Below are 27,151 nucleotides of genomic sequence, written 5' to 3'. Positions count from 1 at the left end.
TGGATTGCACTAAAACTGCAACCAAGACTTAGATCATAGAAGTGTATTCACAGACAGACGGACACGGCTAGATCGAATAAGGGGCCGGCTCTGAGCATTATTGCCAAAGGTACCATCCCTACGGGAAGTTGATGCAAATTACTACTGACGGACATATCACAGGACTGTTACCGGTCCTCTAGTTTGTCGCAATTTTTAAATAGTCATAATTTATTGATTTCCATAGGTTTGGTTAGGTAAGGTGGCAGCCCGATGTATCATGCTCACCTAGACTATTCAGTCCATTGTGATATCATAGTGGTGAACTTCTCTTTTAGTGCTGTCATATTAAGCTCAATGACAAGGGACCTCCTTTTTATAGCCGAGTCCGAACGGCGTTCCACATTGCTGTGAAACCACTTAGAGAAGCTTTGAAACACTCAGAAATGTCACCAGTATTACGGAGGTGGGAATTTCCACTGCCGAAAAACTTTTCGGTGTTCGGTCGAAGCAGGAATCGAACCCACGAACTTGTGTATGCAAGGCGGGCATGCTAGGTTAGGTTAGGTTAGGTTATGTGGCAGCCCGATGTATCAGGCTCACTTAGACTATTCAGTCCATTGTGATACCACAGTGGTGAACTTCTCTCTTATCACTGAGTGTTGCCCGATTCCATGTTAGTGTGTAAATATAACCATAGCGATAGGCGGTAGGCGAACACTTATTTACGTGTATTTCTTATGGGAAGCCCAAAATCCGCGACGGAATGCCGTGACGGCTAGCGGCGTGTCGCTAAATTAAAACTTATTCTAACTCCTTGGCGAAAACTGGTATAGTGTTGCCATCGCTTATCAATTTTTTTTAACTCACCACTAGGAATTGCTGTTGCCTGGACACGTGTAGATTATTTTTTCTTGAAATAACTCAACAAATAACAAGCCATTGTATGTTTGTATTCAACTACATTGTTTAATATTGTCAAAGCGTGCTGTATTGACAACAAAAACGCTAGGAAATTTGAAAAAGGGAATAATTCGCCGTCAAGCTTATTGTATTTGCCGTTGCGGCAAAAATGTTTCGCCTACCGCCTATCGCTATGGTTATATTTACACACTTAAGCTCAATGACAAGAGACCTCCTTTTTATAGCCGAGTCCGAACGGCGTTCCACATTCCAGTGAAACCACTTAGAGAAGCTTTGAAACCCTCAGAAATGTCACCAGCATTACTGAGGTGCATGCTAACCATTGCACCACGGTGGCTTTCCATACTGGCTTGGAATTAAAATCTTATTACACATTTACACACGAAATACGATTATCAGAATAATCTATTGTTCATTATAGTTCGAAAATTTTTCACTTCTCACGCGATTCGTGCCAAAAAGGAAACAGATTCTAAATAGTTTGTCCGAGACTGGTTGATGAGTACCTGTCTATGGGATGCTCCTAGTAAATTGTCCCAGGACGTGTCCTTTGGAATGAGTCCGAGACCTGTCCTAAAGTGTAAATTTACCCCGTCAGTGACAAACCCTTGTTAAAGTGATCGGTCCCTTCCATACGTTTTGACCAGAAATGGGACTGGTCCATACACACCAGGGACTAGTCCTGTACCGGTCCTGTGGATGATCCATTTCCCGTAGGGATATATCTATCTTGTCTCCTCCAAGCATATGTACTAACTTTTAACACCCTGTTTCACAATATAAATATTGTTTACATTCCAGGCAAATGGCGCATACTGAAAATTATAACCGATAGTTGTTTCAAATTTAATCATTTTTAAAATTTCAAGAAAAATCGTTCGCTTCCCAAAAACTGAGTTTTTTTTTATAAACAATGTTCATTATAAATGTGTTCGACTGTATATAAATATCATAAATAAATGACTTTTATGCAATGCATACACTGAAAAAAAATATTGTCGTGAGGTCAAAGATTTCATGTCTTTAAAATACGAATGCAAATTTTGCTTAGCATAGAAGACGCATTTCTCTAGTATAAAGTTTTTTTCCTTGATCAAAGGTCGATAAACTTTCCAATAAAGTCGTATTGTCCTTATAATTAAGTGATTTGATTTAAAAATGGATAGCATAACATGAAAGAAAAAATGTTTGGGCTAAGGTCAACTTGACTTTAATAATTTAGAAAAAATCTTTAAATTTAATGAAATTGTCTTTAAATTTGTTGCCTTTTTGCATCTTGACTACAAAGCAAAGAATCGTTCAAATATAGGACATGTTTTTTAACACTTTATTTTAAAGACGTTTTTTTCTTGAAACACAGCATAATTTCTACTAGAAGTCGAGTCTTAATTTGGAAAATAAAATCGTCGTTAACTTGTTTTTAAAGGACTTTGATAGCATATGAAGAAAAAAAGCTGAAAAAGCGAAAAATTAAAATTTGCTTCCTAGAAGCAAGTACACAAAACCCGATTTTAAAAGAGTATTGTGTCTTAAAAGTATCCTTACTTGTATTCTCCGCTTCTTTGGCTCGGGACCAATACCAAATTTTTTAAAGTAAAAACAAAATCTTTGGAACCGGGTATGTTTTTTTTCCAGTGTAGCAATAATACTTTGTAGTCTGGTTTATTTAAAATCTATGCGGAAAGTAAAATATAAAGTATACCCCTAATCATTCTTGGACTATTATCGGTTCGTGTCTTATTAAAGTTTCACCTGTCAAAAGAAGAACATCAAATCTAACCATGTCGTCCGCCTTATTGAAGCATTACTACGATGCATTTACGTTGGGTAAAATTTGTTCATATTCAAACGCCTATAATTATTAATATATCCACAAATTCTATATAGATACTCGAACAGAGGATGCTTTCCTGATGTCAAGGCCGGGCACTGTATTTGGAATTTTAGCAGTATATCTGCTTATTGTTCGAAAAATCGGTCCTGCTTTTATGGCCAATAGGAAGCCTTACAATATTCAACCATTAATGCAATTCTATAATATCATGCAAGTGTTAATGAATGCCTATATGTTTTGGGGGGTAAGTAAGAAAAATATTTCAATTGGTGAATGGAAAATCATTTATACGGGTAGCTGACACGAAATATAACCAATTAAACCGTTGCATATCTGTTTAACTAGAAATGACAGATATATATGATGTTAATGAAGACTTTTCAATTTATTCATAATGCAATTCAAACGTAATAGTGTGATTGTGTTACAAAGAAAATAATAATATATTTTCAATTGGAATCTTAATTTAAATTGAAAAAAAAATGGAATAATAAATCCACTGATTTATTTTTTTAAATAATACAAAAACAAATTTGCGGGATCTATATTAAAACCCAGCAAAAAAAAGTATCGCCGAGAAAGTAGTGAAAATGTTCTTTTTGGATCCGGAAGTGGTGGTACAAAATTGGTGCAGAAGCGATGAATTTAACATGGGCTTGTCATAGGACGGATGTCCACCATTTCAACAGCTGTTGCACTGAATTTGTATCGCTTCTTAAGGCGTGGTCCGAATTCAATGTTTTGGATGTTAATTATAAAATTGTTTGACATTTTGCCAAATTAATACTTTTTATGATTTTTAATGCATTCTAACGCTTGTCTAAAACATTTGACCTCAAATATTTCCAAAAATTGGCATTTTTCTAGAATTGATATAGATTTTTTTTTCGACAAAATTTAAATAATTTTTACCATTTTATTAATTCTTACTCTCTTTTTAATCTATTTGAAACAAAATAGTTTAAAATTTCTTATTAAAAATATGAAAATAAAGCGAGTTTAAAAAAAATTTAATCAAAAAAAATTCCTGAACGGACGAAAAATACTGTTTTTCAAATGGTAGGGTGTAAAAATTAAATGTTTTTAACACAATATTTTTAAGTGCAAGCATATAATGTTCATAAACTAGCATATATTTTAATATGTTAGAACATATTATGTTTGCGATATAAAATGTTTGTAAATATAATATGCTTAAATGCAAACATATAGTAATTTAGAAATAGCCTATAAACATATATGTGTTTAGAAAGAGATACCCAGAGAATATGCTGCAAGTAAAATAATGGAAGTAATCAATTGGCGCCTTAAAAATATATCCACACAAGGAAAATTTAATTTTTTTTACCATTGTATGCCCTATGTTGAAATATAATATGTTTGAATAATACAATAATAATTGTTTGGACCAATCCTGAAAATATATATGCTTGAAGCGAAATGTGTTTGGGGTATATGTCACAGAAGCGATTTTTTTGAGGGCGTGTGTATTTAAAATAAAGAACATATTTGGAATGACATTTTTGGAAGTGCTTTTAAAGTTGTGCCTTTAGAAGAACTTCCAATTTTTGTTGCTAGGAGGCTATGATAAATCACGCTCACCAGCTTTTTAATCCGTATAGCTACCCAGCAAAAAAAAATAGAAGTTTTTCCTAAGTAATTTACGTTTACTGTACATCCAAAAATGCTCTACTAGAGAAGGACATACTTTTCAATTCAGAAAAATTTATTTTGGAGTCATGTATAAAAATCTGTTGTTTTACACAATTTTTGTATGATTTTTTTTAAAAATTTTCTTTGTTTTATTGTCATCTCAGCAAAAAAGCGTCGCCAAAATAGTAGTGCACTGTTAGAAAAATATGTTTTTCATATGTTCCGATATAAACAAAATGTGTTTCGGGCACGATTTTAAACCACAATATATTTAAGTGCGAACATGTAATGTTCCTAAACTAACACTAAATGTTTGGGACATCTATGTTAATATGTTAGAATATATTATGTTTAGGGCATAAAAATAATATGTGTGAATGTAAACATATATAAATTAACAAATTTCGAGTAAACATATATATGTTGTGATATTTTATTCAGAGAGCGACAAAAAGAGAGTATAGAGAAAGAAATAGAGATGGAAACCGGGAGGGTTGACGAAAGATATCAACATAACAAAGCGAGAGAATGAAAAGAGAACAATTTCTGTGAAACCGCTTGTATGCTGTTTCGGAAAACTGTTTTATGATAAGGCCAAAAATTTGTTATGTTTAAGTCTAAATATTATTTAATTTGAATAAAGAGAATATACATTCTGAACCAAGAGAATAGACATTTGAAAAACAAACAGCTTATGTTTTCGCCTTGAGAGCAGCATTTTATGCATGTGTGAACATGTGTTTTGTTTATCATTTTGGCATTATGGGCACAATTTTTCGTTAAAATAAATCAGGGGTCTTCATAAAAATAACGAAAGGGCACTATACTCTTTTTAGAGTTGGGACAGTAAAATGAAATAAGGAGGAAATAGTGAAAAATTACACAGTAAAATGTAAAAAAACAAACTTTAGTTCCTCTTTATTAAAAAGTAGTCCACGAGGAGTTGACGGACACCATCAAATATAAAAGCGGGCATTAAGTTCGAGTTTTACAGCTAAAACAATATAAAAAGTTTATTTTCTTTAAAATGAATTATTAAAGAAAAATAAAAGGAATTTTAGAGCGATGGTGTTAAATGCTAGTAAAAAACTGTTCACGTCTAAATAAATTTATGTTTATATTATAAAATTATGTATGTATGTTTATACTCGACTCCACGTTCTTCTTTTGTTAGTTTTTGAATTCCTTCCAAATTTTAAAGTTTTGTACAAAAACAGTTTTTTATTAAAAAATTGTTATTTTTGCAATAAAAAATAATATTTTATCCAAAAATCAGTCAATTTCGTTTATATCAAGCACTGTTACTGACTATAAATCTTTAATAACACACATTTCGAAGTTTCATTTAAAAAAAAATAATATAGTATAAATATAAATGTGTAAATTAAAAAAAAAAACAAAAAAAATGTTCGGTCGGAGCAGGGATTGAACCCACGACCCTTTGTATGCAAGGTAGACATGCTAACCACTGCTCCACGTGGCAAACAAATGTATGTTTCTGTTAAATAATGTTATGTTTGCATGGGCTCGTGGGCGCTGCAAACTATGCTATATAAATGTAACTTAAAACGATAATTATCTACTGGTGACTATAACAGCTACGTAGCCCAGTGGATAGTGTGTTGGCTTACAAACTGTATGGTCCTCGGTTCGATTCTCCGTGCAGGCGAAAGGTAAAATTTAAAAAATTTATAAAAGTGAATAATTTCTTCAACATTATTTGTAGTACAGAAAAAGGTTCCAATAACTAAAAAATTTCGTGGAAGTGAAAAATACGAGTATGTTAGGGAATGAGCACAATCGTGTTTGGGAAAAATTCTTCCAAGCATATAATATTTTTGGCTCAAAATGCTTCGAAACATATAATATGTTCACATAAAACAAACATATTAATGTTTCGGCAGTATGCAATAATATATGTGCTTCCTGCAAAATATGTTTGGAACATATGTTAAAGAAGCGATTTTTTTTGAGGGTGTGGAAATATTCTGTTTGGATCCGTAAGTGATGCAAAATTGGCGCAGAAGCTATGAATTTAACATGATATCCATCAATTCAGCAGCCGCTGTACTAAATTTGCATCACTTCTTAAGATGTGATCAGAATTCAGTGTTTTGAATGTAAATTAAAAAATTTTGTGATATTTTACCAAATAAATATTTTTTATATTTTTTTTTATAATTTTTAATGAATTGCAATGCTTTTCTGAAACGTTTGACATCAAATATTTTTTCGACAACATTTAAATAATTTGTACCTTTTTACTGCTTCTTACTCCGTTATAGCCTATTTAAAAAAAGTTAAAATTGCCCACTAATAATATGAGAAAAGCGAAATTTACACCCTCCCAAAAAATCGCTTCTGTAACATATACTCCCAAATATATTTTGCTTCAAGCATATACATTTTTGGGTATTGCCCAAACATTTATATGTTTGATCTCTTCCAATATATAATATGTTTGAAAGCATATTGGTCTAAACAATATATGTTTGGGTAGTCTAAGTTCCAAACATTTTGTATTTTTGCATCCAAATTCAATAATGTTGCCTTCCAAAAAACAATATGTTATTATGTGAACATATAATATGTTTGGAAGCATTTTGCACCCAAAAATATTATATGCTTAAAAAAATGCTCCCAAACAATATTGTGCTCAAAATTTTATTTATTTATTTATATATTTACAATCATAATGAATTACGAAAATAAACAGGTAATATAGGTGCTAACAACATAGGTTTTCGACCTGAATGCTCAAAATTTTGTTTCTGCCTAATTGTATATTCCCCAACATCTTTCTCACTTCCACGAGATTTTTTAGTTCTTAGCACATTTTTCTGTAATACAAACATTGTAGAAGAAATTATTCAATTTTATGATTTTTTTTATTTTAATTTTACCTTTTGCCGGACGGGGATTCGAACAGCGGACCACACAGTTTGTAAGGATCAAAGAATTAGCTGATCAATTGCCCAAGGAAAAATAAAATGTTAATTTTGTAATAACAAGCAACAACCACCAACTTAATTCAATATCGCTCCCTGTTAAATAGCGCTCCAAGCTACTAAACACATATATGTTTATAGGCTATTTCTAAATTAATATATGTTTGCATCCAAGCATATTATAGTTACAAATATTTTATGTCCCAAACATAATATGTTCTAACATATTAACATATATGTCCCAAACATGTTACGCTAGTTTATGAACATTATATGCTTGCACTCAAAAATATTGTGTTTAAAAATTTGTGTTCCAAACATATAATGTTTATAGCCAAACATATGAAAAACAGTCTTTTTCATCCGTGTAGATATAGTGAAAATAAAGAACATATATGTATGTCCTTTTAAAGTTTTTTTTTTTTAAGTTTCCAAAAAACAAAAATGTCAAAAGTGTGTCAATCGATATCTCGCAAATATTTACCAGCATTATTCAAAATGTTTTTATGTAGAGATAAAAGTCGAAATAATTAAAAAAAATTGAAAAATATATTTTTCAAGTTTTTCCTTTCTGCAAAATGAAACCCGAAATATTAGGGGTGATCATATTCATTCTCTGGGTGCATCAGCACCTGTCATAGTACACCATCCCAAAAAAAGTAGATAAAATATTCGTTTTGAATCCGGAGGTGGGGCAATGAGTTTAACATAGACTTGTCATAGGACGGATGTCCATTGTGATACCAGAGATGAAAGTAATGTTGCTAAAAAAGCTGTGTAGTGTAAACATATCCCTATTAAAAAACAAGTAAGGAAAGTCTAAAGTCGGGCGGGGCCGACTATATTATACCCTTCACCTCTATGTAGGCCAAAATTTGTGTTACCATCTCAACTTCTTCACATTTGCTGGAAGCTACATGAAGGAGACATTTTTTTTACTTCTACAAAATCTCTAGAATTAAAATTTAAATCGGCTAACGCTATCCAGTTAATTGGAGGAAACTTCCATTGAAAATGGGTCTAAAATGTGTAACAGTCTACCATATTTCCCCAACTCTGGTGTACGTTTATATGGGAGATATATATAATCTGAACCGATTTTGACTAAATTTGACATGTATAGTTAGAATAATAATTCTTATATCAATGCGAAATTTAACGTAAGTGGGAGTATAAATTTGACCCCCCCTGGTCATATGAGTGCAAATCGGACGGAAGATATATATGGGAGCCATATCTAAATCTGAACCGATTTCAACCAAATTTGGCACAATTACCGATACTACTAAACGTACTCCTTGTGCGAAATTTGAAGCAAATCACGGCAAAACCCTGGATTTTGAGGCCATATAAGTTCAAATCGGACGAAAGATATATATGGGAGCTATATCTAAATCTGAATCGATTTTGACCATATTTGGCACATACAATAGTATCGTTAAAAGTACCGCTTGTGCAAAATTTGAAGTAAGTCAGGGAAAAACTCTGGCTTTTGAGAACATATAAGTCCAAATCGGGCGAAAGATATATATGTGAGCTATATCTAAATCTGAACCGATTTTAACAAAATTTGACACACTTAACAATACTATTAAACGTACCCCTTGTGCAAAATTTGAAGCAAATCACGGCAAAACTCTGGCTTTTGTGGCCATATAAGTTCAAATCGGACGAAAGATATATATGGGAGCTATATCTAAATTTGAACCGATTTCAATCAAATTTACCAAGGATTGGAAGAATGTCAATTCTACCCTCTGTGCAAAATTTCACGACGATCGGTAGTAAACTTTGGCCTCTGTGGTCATATGAGTCTAAATCGGACGAAAGATATATATGGGAGCTATATCTAAATCTGAAGCGATTTGGCTGATATTTTGCAAGATTTTCGAGATTCATAAAATATTTGGATGTACGGTATTTCAAGAAAATCGGTTGATAAACACGCTAACTATGACCAAATCGGGGATAAATTTGTATGGCAGCTATATCTAAATCTGAACCGATTTTTTCCAAAACCAATAGCGATTGTCTCTGTCCCAAGAAACGACCCTATGCCAAATTTGAGGACGATCGGACTTAAATTGCGAGCTGTACTTTGTGCACAAAGTTACATATACAGACAGACGGACGGACAGACAGACAGACAGACGGACATCGGTAAATCGACTCCGAATTTAATTCTAAGCCGATCGGTATACTAAAAGATGGGTCTATGACCATTATTTCTTGGCGTTACATACAAATGCACAAACTTATTATACCCTGTACCACAGTAGTGGTGAAGGGTATAAATATGGGAAACATTTAACCCTCTAATGCCCCAATTTTTTTGCCATCTGATTAAATTTTCAATGTTAACGACACAAAAGCAAGAGAACTAAGCAAGAAAAATGTATACCGTAAAATTCAGCATATGCTACAAAGCCTCTTGAATAGTTTCAAATAAGTTTCGTTTTTATGTAGCCCATTTTTGTTGTCTTAATGTGTGTTTTACTAAAAGCTTCCTTACAAAATGAAGCATTAGAGGGTTAAATCTGAAGCAATTTTCGGAAACTTCGCAAAAGTTTATTTATGATTTATCGCTCGATATATATGTATTCGAAGTTTAGGAAAATTAGAGTCATTTTTACAACTTTTCGACTAAGCAGTGACAATTTTACAAGGAAAATGTTAGTATTTTGACCATTTTTGTCGAAATCAGAAGAACATATATATGGGAGATATATCTAAATCTGAACCGATTTATGGGAGATATGCATAGCTACAATGCTAATTCAACTCCCTGTGCAAAATTTCAGTTAAATCGGAGTAAAAGATTGGCCACTGAGGTCATATGAGTGTAAATCGGGCAAACGATATATATGGGAGCTATATCTAAATCTGAACCGATTTCAATCAAATTTTGCACACTTGACTATACGACCAAGTGTTATGTTTGTGCAAAATTTCAAGCAAATCAGGGTAAAATTCTGGGTGTTGCAAGCATATGGGTGTTGCAAACATACACCCAGAAAAAAGTGCCTTCGAAACTAAAGGAAAAAATTTTCATCAATATAGTTTATCCATTTTATTTCCATTAAGGTAAATTTTTGTGAAAAATAATAAAATTTACTCGTTTCAGTAAAAAAATCCTAAACTGTAAGCAGTTAGGAATAGTTCATTAACTAGAATAAGGCATGGAATTTTACTCATACTATTTTCTTCGCTGGGTATAAGAATTTACTACTGAAAAAGAAAATTTTATTCACCGATAACAAAGCATTCGTAAAAATAAACAAAAACCGAACTAAAACCAAGTTTCCTCAAAATTAGTAAAATTTCTTATAAAATGATAATTGCGACTTCCTTTATAATAGAAAGTTTTTCATACATACGAACAACACTTGGCATAGAAAAATATTTTAGTTCATTCGTACTAAGAAGTATGCAATCCTTTCAAAACTTAAGGAAACACACTTGTTAGAATATAGGAAATTTTCCTAAATTTCTATTGTCTACCTGTAATCGATACCTGTCATCGTAATCGATGTGTTTGCGCGTGGGTGTAATCGATATATTTGCGCGTCGGTTGTTTTTTTAGTTGGAATCGCGTTGTTTTGGTATACGGAGAGATTGTTAAAAAATAATATGGTAAAATAATATAATAAATAAAAAATAAAATATATAAAATATTTGTTATTTTAAATTAATGAGAAAAATTTTCGTTTTTTAAATAAATCTATCAATGTTCGTGATAGTGTATAAAGAAAGAAAACACCAGCAGAATAACAACCCTTTCATTTGTCTTCATTTTGGAATCTTCAATTATCAGGTAATATTCAGTGACGCTAACCTTTTGCAACAAAAATGTTTTATGATTTTTTATATTTGTAGGTATTGAAATTGTAAAAGGAGGACAACATCGTTAGGCAGCAACTTATTAAAAGTGAAAAGTACAAGAAGAAGAAAAAGTGCGTTTTACACTCAAAAAAAAGTGAACTCTCTATTTCACTAAAGCCATATTAACTTTATATTAGTTCATATAATCATTATGTTTGGAAAAAGTTTATTTTAGTCAAATAATTTTTTGCGTATGTTAGTTAAATGAACTAAAAAACGGGAAAAAGTTATACACAAATAAAGCATAAAGATTTCCTAATTTCGTATTTCTTACAAAATAGTTCATTATTTCTTTAAATTTGTAAATTTTACCAAAAATGTGTCCATCATGAACTTCGTATGTCACTAAAGACATTCTTGCAATTTTGAACTCCAAGATTTCTCTTAAAACTACAAAATTTTCTTCAACTACTGAAAAAATTTAGTTATGTCTAATAAATTTTCTTGAATTTGTCGAAAAATATTTACTTATTTTTGCCATATCGGAGTGATGCCAGCGCTTGTAATACCGTTTAGTTAAAATTTTCTAAAAAAGTTCCAAATTTTCTACAATTAATCGAAAGTTATCTTTCCTGGTGGGTTCACTGTTTTTTCAGTGTACAGTTGATAATATCACACGGAAATTGGAAATAGTGGAATAATAAACTAATATTTCAAAGAGATTCGATGCTGTTGATGCTTAATAAATATATTCAATATATTAATAAAACATGTCTTTTATTGAAGATAAAATTGCTTATAGAAATAAATAAAATTGTATTTAAAAACGAAGGTAAGCAGTTCTAATTATGAAGTAAAAGTTTTACCACAAATGTGTAAGATTTGTCGAAATGAATGAAAACATTTCAATAAAATCATTCCATATATGAATTCAAATTAGTTAAATTTTTTCATTCTGTAGTATAGTGGTATATAAATATAGGAAAATGTTAACTAATATATGGAATGCATTATTCCTAATTTCTACGAAAATCACATCGTTCAAACAAATAAAAATGTCTTTGGCGCTATACGAAGTTCAACTTTCTTCACAATGAGTTCATTTTAACTTAAAGAAGGGGTCACTTTTTTCTGGGTGTATGCACTAACTTATAATACCCTGTTCCACAATGTGGTGCAGGGTATAAAAAAGTTATAAAAACGGAATTAAAAGAACTTCCTGTATAGTTAAAATAAAAAACAAAGCAAATTGTTTTGTTGGCACGTTAAATGATTAGTTTTAAATATTTATTCAAACAAGAAATAATAATTTCTTTTCATGATAGTCTGATATCGACACTAACAATCTCATAACCGAAACGAACACTTTCGTTCGTTCGGAGATGACTAAAACAATTCATATTTAAATTTATAAATTCATTTTGGACATACTAGTCGGCGAGAGAATATTTCCAAAGTCTGTAATATGGATATAAAAAAAGAAAACACAAACTAATAATGTACTTTGAATTGATTACACTTTTTTTTCAGCTACCCTGTATCATATCTACTAATATTATTATTTTATCTTACAGTTTCATCATATTTAATGTATAGTTTCATATATCACACTCGCATCATCCAATTCCGCTTTATGGCTCACAAATCAATACAGTTTTATCCTTGTCCTTTTAAATTCGATTTTATATACCCTCCACCACAGGGTGGGGTGTATATTAACTTGATCATTGCGTTTGTAACATATCGAAATACTGGCCTTAGACCAGCGATACCGCTGTCCCACTTTAGTGCCAAATTTGCCACTTATTTGGCCGGTGCCACATTTTGCCAATTTTTTTTGTGCTACTAAATGTGATACTTTTTACGATTTTGTGGTACTTTTCCAATAACTTATGCCACTTTTTCAAAAGTTTAAAATTTATGGGAAGTTAACATCATAAATAAATGAGTTATTCAGAAAATTGGATATTGTGTACCAACCATAAACAGATGTCGTCCGTTAATTCTTAATATATGCGAGCGACTATGATTCAATTTAGGTTATTGGAGACTGACTGTTCTAGTTCGGCAGACTATAATTCTGATAAAAATATATTTAAAACAAGTATATAAGGCCGGTTCGGCCAGGCCGAATCTTATGTACCCTCCACCATGGATTGCGGAGAAACTTCTACGAAATACTGTCATCCACAATCGAATTACTTGGGTTGTGGTATCTTAAAACTTCTTAACATCGCTTTCTAAGTTGTGACTTCGAGAGCCAGAATTGAAATGAAATGTGGGTCGCTTATATGGGGGCTATATACAATTATGAACTTGATATGAACCAATTTTTGTGTGATTGGGGATCGATTTATCCGAGGGCTATATATAACTATAGATCGATATGGACCTAGTTGGGCATGCTTTTTAACAGCCATATAATGGCACAATGTACCAAATTTCAACTGACTCCGATGAAATTTGCTCCTCCAAGAGGCTCCAAAACCAAATCTCGGGATCGATTTATATGGGGGCTATATATGATTATGGACTGATATTAACCACTTTTGGCATGGTTGTTAAATATCATATACTACCACCACGTACCAAATTTCAACCAGATCGGATGAATTTTGCTTCTCCAAAAGGCACAGGAGGTCAAATCTGGGGATCGGTTTATATGGGGGCTATATATAATTATGGACATTTTTTGCATGGTCATTAGAGACCGTATACTAACACCACGTACCAAATTTCAGCCGGATCGGATGAAATTTGCTTCTCTTAGAGGCTCCGCAAGCCAAATCGGGGGATCGGTTTATATGGGGGCTATATGTAATTATTGACCGATGTGGATGGAATTTGCTTCTCTTAGAGTCCCCGCAAGCCAAATTTGGGAGCTCGTTTATATGGGGGCTATACGTAAAAGTGGACCGATATGGCCCATTTGCAATACCATCCGACCTACATCAATAACAACTACTTGTGCCAAGATTCAAGTCGATAGCTTGTTTCGTTCGGAAGTTAACGTGATTTCAACAGACGGACGGACGGACGGATATGCTCAGATCGACTCAGAATATCACCACGACCCAGAATATATATACTTTATGCGGTCTTAGAGCAATACTTCGATGTGTTACAAACGGAATGACAAAGTTAATATACCCCTATCCTATGCACTATGGGCGGAAATCGCAAAACAGCGGCAAAAAGTAAAAATTTCAAAATGAAAAATTATTGGATGTTCCAATTGAAATTACTTTAGAACATCTTGAAAAGTACTAATCGAAAGTTAATGTAAAACTTGGCAACCCTGTTCATGAGAAACAAGCTGCCAATGTTTACCAAGATTTATACAAGTTGCGTGTCCTAAAGGAAAGCAAACATTGAAAAATTTCGTGCTTAATTTTTTTTCGCAATAAAATTGAATAATGAAAACTTTTAAATGTGGATTCTAAGAGGAAGATTAGTAGTTCAAAATGTTGTAAACACTTTAAAAAATATTTTTGTTTTTAACTTGAATTTGTGGTTTCAATAGTGCTGTTTATTTGTGAAAATTTTAGTGCATGCCTTAATTTGCGAGGAATATAACCAGGGATCCGGAGCGGTCCATTTTTTTCGCTCCGCTCCGCTCCCGCTCCGGAGAAAAAAAACCGCTCCGCTCCGAGAAAAAAAAATCACTCCGCTCCGCTCCGCTCCTCTTCGAGAAAATTATAGTACAAACATTGTATTATTTGTTCAATTGAGTTTTATTTTATTTAGAAAAATCGGGCGGTACATATATGGGAGCTATAGCTAAATCTGAACCGATTTCGATGATTTTTTGCACATATAGTTAGTGCTATAGAAGATTACATTTCGCCAACTTTGAGTAAGATCGGTTGATAAATAAGGGTTTTATGACCTAATTTGACAAAATCGGGCGATACATATATATGGGACCTATATCTAAATCTGAACCGATTTCGATGAAATTTTCAGACTTAAAGGGTGATACAGAAGATTATTTTGTGCTAAATTTGACGACGAAAAAAGTGCAACGTGACCCCATTTGTCGAAATCGGGCAATACATATATATGGGAGCTATATCTAAATTTGATCCGATTTCTTCCAAATTCAATAACGTTCGTCCTTGTGCCCAAAAAACTCCCTGTACCAAATTTCATCAAAATCGGTTAATAATTGCGACCTAAATCCTGTGAACAACAAATACATGGACAGACGGACGGATGGACGGACGGACGCCAAGCGCTAGATCGACTCAGGAGGTGATTCTGAGTCGATCGGTATATATTTTATGGGGTCTAAAATCAATATTTCTTGTAGGCACATTTTTTGGCAGATCAAACTTGTTATACCCTAACCTATGTGGTTTAGGGTATAATGACTTTAAAACAATGTGTTGAAATATTTTATTAATTTTGAAGATTTTTTCAGAAATATTAAATCCATTTTGACTTCATTAAAAGAAGCATTCTAGGAAGCATATGTTAATTTTTCATTTTTTTAGATTTTTTTCGTCAGTTGTTATCAAAATCTTTTAAAAACGAGTTAACGAGTTATTTTTTTTTTCCATATTAAGACTCGACTTCCAGTAGAAATTATGCTATGTTGCAAGTAAAAAGCGTCTTTAAAATAAAGTGTTGAAAAACATGTCTTATTTTTTAACGATTTTTTGCTTTGTAGGCAAGATGTAAAAAGGAAACAAATTTAAAGACAATTTTATTTATTTTAAAGAATTTTTCTTAATTATTAAAGTCACGTTGACCTTACCTCAAAAATTTTATCTTTCATGTTATGATACACATTTTTAAGTAAAATCACTTAATTATAAGGACATTACAACTTCATGCAAAAGTTTATTGCCTTTTGGACAAGAAAACAAGTATATACAGCACTAAGTTCGGCCGGGCCGAACCTTAAATACCCACCACCATGAACCAAATATTAGGGTTTCCTTTGAAATTTTAGGAGGGCTTGAGGACTTGAGGACACTTCCCGAAGATAAATTTAAAGATTTCACCTATGAGGACTATATCAGATTCTGGATTTATAAGAACCATTTTTGTTTGAGTTTTAGAGGAATCATTAACATCTCTTGTAAGTGTGCAAGAAAATTATAAAATAACGTCTTGATTTGAAATCTTAAATATGTAGAAGTAAAATCTGGAAATTTTACATTGAGTTTCAAGCAATTCAAGTGGCAAGTCTATATGGAGGCATTACCAAATGGACCGAGCCTAAAATACCAGAATAGTTACTATTTCAGGCAAATCAGATAAAAATTACGGTTTCTAGAAACCCAAGGAGTTAAATCGGGAGATCGTTCTTATGGGGGCTATACTAAAACATGGACCGCTACTCACCGTTTTCGGCACACCTCTTTATGACCCGAAAATACCTCTAGATTTCCAATTTCAGGCAAATAGGATAAAAACTTCGGATTCTAGAAGCCCAAGAAGTAAAATCGGGAAATGGGGGCTATACCAAAATATGGACCGATACTCACCATTTTCAGCACACCTCTTTATGGTCCGAAAATACCCCTAGATTTCCAATTTCAGGCAAATTGGATAAAAAATACGCTTTCTATAAGCCCAAGACCCCAAATCGGGAGGTCGTTTTATATGGGGACCAGGGCTGTGGAGTCGGAGTCTTGGAGTCGGAGTCTGAAGATTTGGCTGGAGTCGGAGTCGTAAAAATTTTGCTCGACTCCGACTCCGGCTAAACCAAATTTTTTAAAACACTTTACATTTTTGTAACTAAAAAAGTTTTTACGCAAATTAGTTTCCAATGCGTTATGCATTCGATCAATGTACACCACGATTGGAAATGAAAATCAACTTCCAATTACGGCTATCATTTTATGTTTCCTAGAATGTTAGACTAGCAAATGGGCTGGATCGATCCATTTTAATCCCCATATCAATTTATTTGAAATAATTCGAACAATAATTCGAATGTATTGTTTTTAATTTTATTTTAAGGCCATATATCTACACACATATGACAGAAAAAATTGTCAAAGCTGTTTTTTATAGAAAATTTTGTCACTATTGTATTTATATGGAATGTTTTGTCAATATTTAATTTCTATAAAAAATTATTCGAAATATTATTACTATAGAAATATTTTTTTCTATAGAAAATTAACTCAACATTTATTTCTATAGAAAATAAAAAATAAAACAAGTATATATATGTATTTAGAAGCTCAAGAAATAAAATCGGGAGTTCTGTCTATATGGGAGCTATATTAAAACATGGTCCGATAATCACCATTTTCAGCACTCCTCCTTATAGCCCTAGAATACCTCTAGGTTTCCAATTTCTGGCAAATTGGATAAAAACTACGGTTTTTATAAGCCCAAGACCCCAAATCGGGCGATCGGTTGATATGGGAGCTATATCAAAACCTGGACCGATCTAGCTCATCTTCGACATGACAAACTTATTATACCCCTGTCACCATTCTATGGTGGTGGGTATAAAAATATTTTTATGTAGAAAATTTTGTCAAAAATTTATTTCTATAGAAAATTTAGCCAAAATTTTGCTTCTATAGAAAATTGTGCACAATTTTATTTACACAAAAAAATTTCCAAAATTTCTATTAATAATTTTTTCAAATTTTTTTCTATAGAAAATTGTGCCAAAATTTTGTTACTATAGATTTTTTTTATACAAAATTTATACAACATTTTATGTCGATAGAAAATTTAGTCAACATTTTATTTTTATAGAAAATTTAGTCTAAATTTTCTTTCTATAGAAAATTTTGCAGCATTTTATTTCTTTAGAAAATTTTGCAAAATTTTATTTACTACACAAAAAATTTTCCAAAAATTTGTATTGATATTTTTTTTAAAATTTTATTTCTATAGAAAATTTTGTCAAAATTTGTTTACTATAGTTTTTTTTTATAGAAAATTTGGTAAAAATTTATTTATATAGAAAATTTTCTCAAACATTTATTTATATAGAGAATTTAGTTCAAATTTTGTTTCTATAGAAAATTTTGCAAACTTTTATTTACTACACAAAAATTTAAAAAATTATTTATATAGAAAATTTTCTCAAACATTTATTTATATAGAGAATTTAGTTCAAATTTTGTTTCTATAGAAAATTTTTCAAACTTTTATTTACTACACAAAAATTTTTCCAAAATTTCTATTTATATTTTTATACCCACCACCATAGAATGGTGACGGGGTATAATAAGTTTGTCATTCCGTTTGTAACGCATCGAAATATCGATTTCCGACTGTATAAAGTATATATATTCTTGATCAGGGAGAAATTCTAAGACGATATAAGCATGTCCGTCTGTCCGTCTGTCTGTCTGGCTGTCTGTTGTAATCACGCTACAGCATTCAATAATGGAGCTATCGTCCTGAAATTTGGCACAGAATCCTCTTTTGTCTGCGCGCAGGTCAAGTTCGAAGATGGGCTATATCGGGCCATGTTTTGGTATAGCCCCCATATAAACCGACCTCCCGATTTGGGGTCTTGGGCTTATAGAAATCGTAGTTTTTATCCAATTTGCCTGAAATTTGAAATCTGGAGGTATTTTATGACCATAAAGAGGTGTGCCAAAAATGGTGAGTATCGGTCCACGTTTTGGTATAGCCCCCATATAGACCGATCTCCCGATTTTACTTCCTGGGGCTTATAGAAACCGCAGTTTTTATTCAATTTACCTGAACTTGGAAATCTAGAGGTATTTTAGGACCATAAAGAGGTGTGCCGAAAATGGTGAGTATCGGTCCATATTTTGGTATAGCCCCCATATAGACAGATTTCCCAATTTTACTTCTTGGGCTTCTAGAATCCGAAGTTTTTATCCTATTTGCCTGAAATTGGAAATCTAGAGGTATTTTCGGGTCACAAAGAGGTGTGCCGAAAATGGTGAGTATCGGTCCATATTTTAGTATAGCGCCCATAAGAACGATCTCCCGATTTAACTCCTTGGGTTTCTAGAAACCGTAGTTTTTATCTAATATGCCTGAAATTGTAAATATTCTGGTATTTTAGGCTCACAAAAACGTGTATCGGATTAAGTTTTTATCGGTCCATTTGGTAATGTCTCCATATAGACCGACTTCACTTCTTGAGGGTGTAGAAGGCGCACTGATCATGAAAATTGCTTGAAACTCAATGTAAAATTTCCAGATTTTACTTCTACAGATTTAAGATTTCAAATCAAGACGTTATTTTATAATTTTCTTGCACACTTACAAGAGATGTTAATGATTCCTCTAAACCTCAAACAAAAATGGTTCTTATAAATCCAGAATCTGATATAGTCCTCATAGGTGAAATCTTTAAATTTATCTTCGGGAAGTGTCCTCAAGTTTTTAAAAGTTACTAAAAAACACGTTGTGTTTTCCCCAATGTACCCACGTACAAAAATACATATCGTACATTTTAAACGTTTACTCACACTACGCTAAGTACTAGCTAAATTTGAAATTACCTACACAGTGTAATTTCAAAGTTACACATTTCATTCAAGTAATATTTTATTCGGAGCGGAGCGGTTTTTCATTTGGAAACCGCTCCGTCCCCGCTCCGCTCCGGATTTTAGAAATGCCGCTCCCGCTCCGCTCCCGCTCCGCTCCCGCTCCGCTCCCGCTCCGGCAAAAAAAGGGCTTGCTCCGCTCCGCTCCACGCTCCGCTTCGCTCCGGATCCCTGAATATAACTAGATTTTTTAACGATTGTTAACGAAAATCTTTGCTTGTTATTATTCGTGTGGAAGTATACTTTTACGTGCTGTAAAGTTTGTCTGCCCAAACTTGCCCATACTAAACTAATTGTAATTTTTCTAGAAATAGTGAAGATAAAAATAGCGAATTATTCTCATTTTGGCTGTAGAACAAAAAACATAACAAGTATGTACGGTCGTAAGTTCGGCCAGGCCGAAGCTTATGTACCCTCCACCATGGATTGCGTAGAAATTCTTCTAAACAATGCCATCCACAATCGAATTACTTAAGTTGCGGTAACGCTTGCCGATGGCAAGGTATCTTAAAACCTCCTAACACCGTCTTCTAAATTGTATGTAAGTCCATACGTGGTTATATCAAATCAAAAAAGATCGATCAAATACGTATATAATTCAGTTTGAAAAAAATGTTCAATAAACATAAAAAAAAAATTGTAACAAAATTTTCTATAGAAATACAATTTTCACAAAATTTTCTATAGAAATAAAATTTTAACAAACTTTTCTATAGAAATAAAATTTTAACAAAATTTTCTATAGAAATAAAATTTTGACTAAATTTTCTATAGAAATAAAATTTTGACAAGATTTTCTACAGAAATAAAATTTTAACAAAAATTTTCTATAGATATAAAATTTTGACAACATTTTCTATAGAAGTAAAATTTGGAAAAAAATCTATAGAAATAAAAATTGGAAAAAAATTTCTATAGAAATAAAATTTTGACAAAATTTTCTATAGAAATAAAATTTTGACAAAATTTTCTATAGAAATAAAATTTTGACAAGATTTTCTATAGAAATAAAATGTTAACAAAAATTTTCTATAGAAATAAAATTTTAACAAAAATTTTCTATAGAAATAAAATTTTAACAAAATTTTCAATAGAAATAAAATTTTGGTAGATTATTTTTGGCTCGAGTGGCAACCATGATTATGAACCACGTACCAAATTTCAACCGGATCGGATGAAATTTGCTTCTCTTAGAGGCTCCGCAAGCCAAATCTGGGGATCGATTTATATGGGGGCTATATATAATTATGGACCGATATGGACCAATTCCTGCATGATTGTTGGATACCATATACTAACACCATGTGCCAAATTTCAGCCGGATTGGATGAAATTTGGTTTTCTTAGAGGCTCCGAAAGCCAAATCGGGGGATCGGTTTATATGGGGGCTATACGTAATTATGGATCGATATGGACCAATTTCTGCATGGTTGTTAGAAACCATATGCTAACACCATGTACCAAGGTTAGGTTAGGTTAGGTTATGTGGCAGCCCGATGTATCAGGCTCACTTAGACTATTCAGTCCATTGTGATACCACAGTGGTGAACTTCTCTCTTATCACTGAGTGCTGCCCGATTCCATGTTAAGCTCAATGATAAGGGACCTCCTTTTTATAGCCGAGTCCGAACGGCGTTCCACATTGCAGTGAAACCACTTAGAGAAGCTTTGAAACCCTCAGAAATGTCACCAGCATTACTAAGGTGGGATAATCCACCGCTGAAAAACTTTTTGGTGTTCGGCCGTAGCAGGAATCGAACCCACGACCTTGTGTATGCAAGGCGGGCATGCTAACCATTGCACCACGGTGGCTCCCAACACCATGTACCAAATTTCAGCCGGATCGGATGAAATTTGCATCTCTTAGAGCAATCTCAAGCCAAATTTGGGGGTCCGTTTATATGGGGGCTATACGTAAAAGTGGACCGATATGGACCAATGTTTGCATGGTTGTTAAAGACCATATACTAACACCATGTACCAAATTTCAGCCGGAACGGATGAAATTTGCTTCTCTTATAGCAATCGCAAGCCAAATTTGGGGATCCGTTTATATGGGGGCTATACGTAAAAGTGGACCGATATGGCCCATTTGCAATACCATCCGACCTACATCAATAACAACTACTTGTGCCAAGTTTCAAGTCGATAGCTTGTTTCGATCGGAAGTTAGAGTGATTTCAACAGACGGACAGACGGACGGACGGACATGCTCAGATCGACTCAGAATTTCACCACGACCCAGAATATATATACACTATGGGGTCTTAGAGCAATATTTCGATGCTCCACATATCGTTCACATCAATATCTTCCAATTCGGGCCATAACAAGTTCGTTGTCATCTCACGATAGCGAACACCATTCACAGTAACTGCCTGACCGGTCTCATTTTGGAAAAAAATACGGCCCGATGATGCCGCCAGCCCATAAACCGCACCAAACAGTCACTCTTTGTGGGTGGATTGGGTTTTCGACAATCACTCTTGGATTCTCATTCGCCCAAATGCGGCAATTCTGTTTATTGACGAATCCACTGAGGTGAAAATGTGCCTCATCACTGAAGATGATTTTCTTCGAAAATTGATCATCCATTGTTGCCATTTCTTGGAACCATTAAACACGTTGTTGGATTGTGTATCTCTCCATGGTTCAAATTGAATAAGTCTGAAATAGAGAAATGTCAAATAAAATTCGGAAAAAAAAACTTGACGTTTAGGTGTGGTTCACTTTCAACATCGGTCCTTACAATTTAACCATGGGAGTTATATCTAAATCTGAACCGATTTCGATGATTTTTTGCAGGTATAGTTAGTGCTATAGAAGATTACATTCTGCCAAATTTGAGTAAGATCGGTTAATAAATAGGGGTTTTATAGTTAAATTTGGGAAAATCGGGCGATACATATATATGGGAGCTATATCTAAATCTGAACCGAATTTTATGACATTTTGAACACTTCAAGGGTACTATAAAAATTACTTTGCGTTAAATATGAAGACAATCGGGTAGTAAATAAGCGCAGTATGATTTCATTTATCGAAATCGGGCGATACATATATATGGGGCTATATCTAACTTTGATCTATTTTTTCCAAATTCAACAGTGTTCGTCCTTTTATCCAGAAAACACGTTGTACCAAATTTTATCAAAATCGGTTAATAGTTGCGACCGTAATCCTGCGAAAAACAAACACAGACGAACGGAATTAAAGTTAGATATCGAAGAAAGTGATTTTGATGGTTAATATATGTTTAATCTTAATTAATAAAATAAATTTAATAAAATGACAACTGGTTTATACTATTTATATCAAGTTCTGGGAATATGACGCTTTCTTAATAAGGAAAATAAGCAAGTATGAATTAAACACCATATATGAGTATATTTTATAGTATTCCAAGTGGAATTACAATTTCGACCCCTCTATAGTAAGGCTCCTGGAATAAAGGGGATTGACACCCTTTTTGTTGGTAACATTTGATTTTGATAAGGAATATCGATATACAATGTTTGGAGATTCTAGATTGATTGTAAATAATTTTTGCCGCAAATTTTCAATTTCCGCCCATAGTGCTATGGTGGAGGGTATCAAAAATTATTCTATTAGAAATATACATATTTTTTAAGAGTTATATTGCTGTGATTCTTTTTATTATAAAGAAGATTCTTTTTATTATAAAGAAATTACAAATATATACATAGGCCATGAAGCCAAATTATTTGAGAAAGCATCCCTGAAACTGGTACTACTACAGTAAAAACTTATGTATATTTTAAAATTATACCTTAAAATTGTAAAATTTTATTACGAAATAAGATAAAAACAAAAAAAACATGGAATAATACAATTTTTATACCCTTCACCACTACTGTGGTACAGGGTATAATAAGTTTGTGCATTTGTATGTAACGCCAAGAAGGAAAAGTCTGAGCCCAATCGTTTAGCATACCGATCGTCTTAGAATTAAATTGTGAGTCGATTTAGCGATGTCCGTCTGTATGTCTGTCTGTCTGTCTATCCGTCTGTCTGTCTGTCTGTTGGTGTATTTTTGTGGGCAAAGTACAGCTCGCAGTTTTAGTCCGATTGTCCTAAAATTTGGTATAGGGTCCTGTTTCGGCTCAAAGACGATCCCTATTGATTTTTGGTCCGATCTGGTCATAATTGACGTCTATATCAACCGATCTTCCTCAAATTCCGTACATCCGAATATTTTATGGGTCTCGAAAAACTTGCAAAATATCAGCCAAATCGGTTCAGATTTAGATATAGCTCCCATATATAGCTTTCGCCCGATTTCCACTCAAATGACCACAGAGGCCAATTTTTTGCTCCGATTTAGTTGAAATTTTGCACAGGGAGTAGAATTAGTATTGTAGCTATGTGTGCCAAATTTGGTTGACATCGATTCAGATTTAGATATAGCTCCCATATATAGCTTTCGCCCGATTTACACTCATATGACCACAGAGGCCAATTTTTAACTCCGATTTACTTGAAATTTTGCACAGGGAGTAGAATTAGCATTGTAGCTATGCGTGCCAAATTTGGTTGAAATCGGTTCAGATTTAGATATATCTCCCATATATAGGTTTCGCCCGATTTTCACTCATATGACCACAGAGGCCAATTTTTAACTCCGATTTACTTGAAATTTTGCACAGGGAGTAGAATTAGCATTGTAGCTATGCGTGCCAAATTTGGTTGACATCGGTTCAGATTTAGATATAGCTCCCATATATATATGTTTTTCTGATTTCGACAAAAATGGTCAAAATTCCAACATTTTCCTTGTTAAATCGCCACTGCTTAGTCGAAAAGTTTTAAAAATGACTCTAATTTTTCTTAACTTCTAATACATATATATCGAGCGATAAATTATAAATAAACTTTTGCCAAGTTTCCTTAAAATTGCTTCAGATTTAAATGTTTCCCATGTTTTTATACCCTTCACCACTACTGTGGTACAGGGTATAATAAGTTTGTGCATTTGTATGTAACGCCAAGAAGGAGTAATCATAGACCAACCTTTTAGTATACGGATCGGCTTAGAATTAAATTCTGAGTCGATTTAGCGATGTCCGTCTGTATGTCTGTCTGTCCGTCTGTCTGTTGATGTATTTTTGTGTGCAAAGTACAGCTCGCAGTTTGAGCTTAACATAGAATCGGACAGCACTCAGTGATAAGAGAGAAGTTCACCAATGTGGTATCACAATGGACTGAATAGTCTAAGTGAGCCTGATACATCGGACTGCCACCTAACCTAACCTGACCAAACAGCTCGCAGTTTTAGCCCGATTGCCCTAAATTTGGTATAGGGTCCTATTTCGGCTCAAAGACGATCCCTATTGATTTTGGAAAAAATCGGTTCAGATTTAGATATAGCTGCCATATATATTTTTCACCGATCTGGTCATAATTGGCGTGTATATCAAACGATCTTCCTCAAATTCCGTATATCCGAATATTTTATGAGTCTCGAAAAACTTGCAAAATATCAGCCAAATCGGTTCAGATTTATATATAGCTCCCATATATAGCTTTCGCCCGATTTACACTCATTTGCCCACAGAGGCCAATTTTTAATTCCGATTTACTTGAAATTTTGCACAGGGAGTAGAATTAGCATTGTGGCTATGCGTGCCAAATTTGGTTGACATCGGTTCAGATTTAGATATAGCTCCCATATATATGTTTTTCTGATTTCGTCAAAAATGGTCAAAATACAAACATTTTCCTTGTTAAATCGCCACTGCTTAGTAGAAAAGTTGTAAAAATGACTCCTCCTAAACTTCTAATGCATGTATATCGAGCGATAAATCATAAATAAACTTTTGCGAAGTTTCCTTAAAATTGCTTCAGATTTAAATGTTTCCCATGTTTTTTTTTTTTACTAAAATTGTGTTCCACCCTAGTGCATTATCCAACTTAATTTTTGAGTCTATAGATTTTGTGAAAGTCTATCAAATTATGTCCAAATCGAGTGATATTTAATGTATGTATTTGGGACAAACCCTTATATATAGCCCCAACACATTTGACGAATGTGATATGGTATCGAAAATTTAGATCTACAAAGTGGTGCAGGGTGCAACTTTAGACTTTCCTTACTTGTTTTTTTTTTTTGTATAAGTTAACAAAAAGAATGCACCACTTTTTACAAATAATTGTGCCACTTTTTGAAATTTCCCAACGCCTCCGACCCAACATTCGATATATGTGTAGAGTCATGAAACGGATTCAACAACATCGATCATTCATAAGAAATTTCTCATTGTTCTAAATTAACATAACCTTCTGTTGGGAGTATTATAATTTTCAGATGTTTATATTTAATATTGTTTCTCTCTATTCCATTTTCCCTAGGGAGTAAAAACGTACTATTTGAGTTCTCGTTATAATTTATCTTGTGTGCCAATAGACAGAAACGATCGAAGTCCTGAGACAATGGGTTTGTTCCATTTTTCCCATTTGTATTTTTTGAATAAAATAATTGATCTACTCGATACAGTAAGTAAATATATTTGGACCATCAAAGAATCACCTTCAAGTACATAATATGCTCTCTTCAAGGTATTTTTCGTTTTGCGTAAGAAGAATAATCAAATCACGTATCTACATGTTTATCATCACGTACTTATGGTGATAACTAGTTATGGCTACAACAGATTCATATATGGTAATGTATATATTAATATAATTAAACATCCTATACACTATGTAGAATAATATTATATAACACACCGATCATTATATAAACATATATCCATCTCAGCCTACAGCAAATAATCAATGAGGACCAAATTTGTAGAATAAGACAAGGATGTACCTAAAACTGTAAGCCCAATTCATTAGAATTTATACCTAAATTTCTCTGAATCCCCGTGTAAAAATTGGTGGATCTAAGTAGGTATGATTAGATCTTAAATTATAATGGTTTCGATTGGTAAAAAATATATTGCATATTTTACAACGTTCACCCATAAATTTAAAATTTTTGTTCGATAGTTGTAATTGAGATTGTCCTATATGGCAGCCTATACTAAAACATGGCCGGATACGCACCATACTCGACCCATTTATTTATGGTATTAAGATACCTTAAAAAATCGGGTTTTTAGTCAAAACGGGAGATCGGTCTATATGGTGGCTATACCAAAACATGGGCCGATGCTCACCACTTTCGACACACCTCATTGTGGTCCTTAAATACTTCTAGATCACCAATATCAGGCAAATCGGATAAAAACTATAGTTTCCACAAATCTAAAACGTGATACTGGGATATCGGTCTATACAGGGGCTATACCAAAACATGGACCGATGCACATCATATTGGCCTCACTTATTTGTGGTCCTAACATATCTCTAGATTTCAGGCAGATTAGATAAAAAGTACGGATTCTAGAATCCCAAGAAGTAAAATCGGAATATCAGGCTATATGGGGACTATACACAAAACATGGACCGATTCTCAC

General features: G+C 33.1%; 1 protein-coding gene across 2 annotated transcripts in view; it reads left to right on the top strand.

Annotated features, from left to right (window-relative positions):
• Positions 1-2,606: 2,606 nt before the first annotated feature.
• Positions 2,607-27,151, top strand: part of LOC142229137 (very long chain fatty acid elongase AAEL008004-like) — a 35,136-nt gene continuing 10,591 nt past the window's right edge. For both annotated transcript variants that reach the window (XM_075299675.1, XM_075299674.1), the window contains exons 1-4: positions 2,607-2,730; positions 2,791-2,981; positions 26,040-26,183; positions 26,247-26,352. In XM_075299675.1, coding sequence (XP_075155790.1) covers positions 2,685-2,730; positions 2,791-2,981; positions 26,040-26,183; positions 26,247-26,352 — 487 coding nt within the window. In that variant the 5' untranslated portion in view covers positions 2,607-2,684. The remainder of the gene's footprint in view (positions 2,731-2,790; positions 2,982-26,039; positions 26,184-26,246; positions 26,353-27,151) is intronic.

This window comes from Haematobia irritans, chromosome 3, assembly GCF_050003625.1.
Source record: "Haematobia irritans isolate KBUSLIRL chromosome 3, ASM5000362v1, whole genome shotgun sequence".
NCBI classification, from domain to species: domain Eukaryota; kingdom Metazoa; phylum Arthropoda; class Insecta; order Diptera; family Muscidae; genus Haematobia; species Haematobia irritans.
The sequence above is the reverse complement of the archived record's forward strand: the minus strand, read 5'-3'. Positions and strand labels throughout refer to the sequence as shown.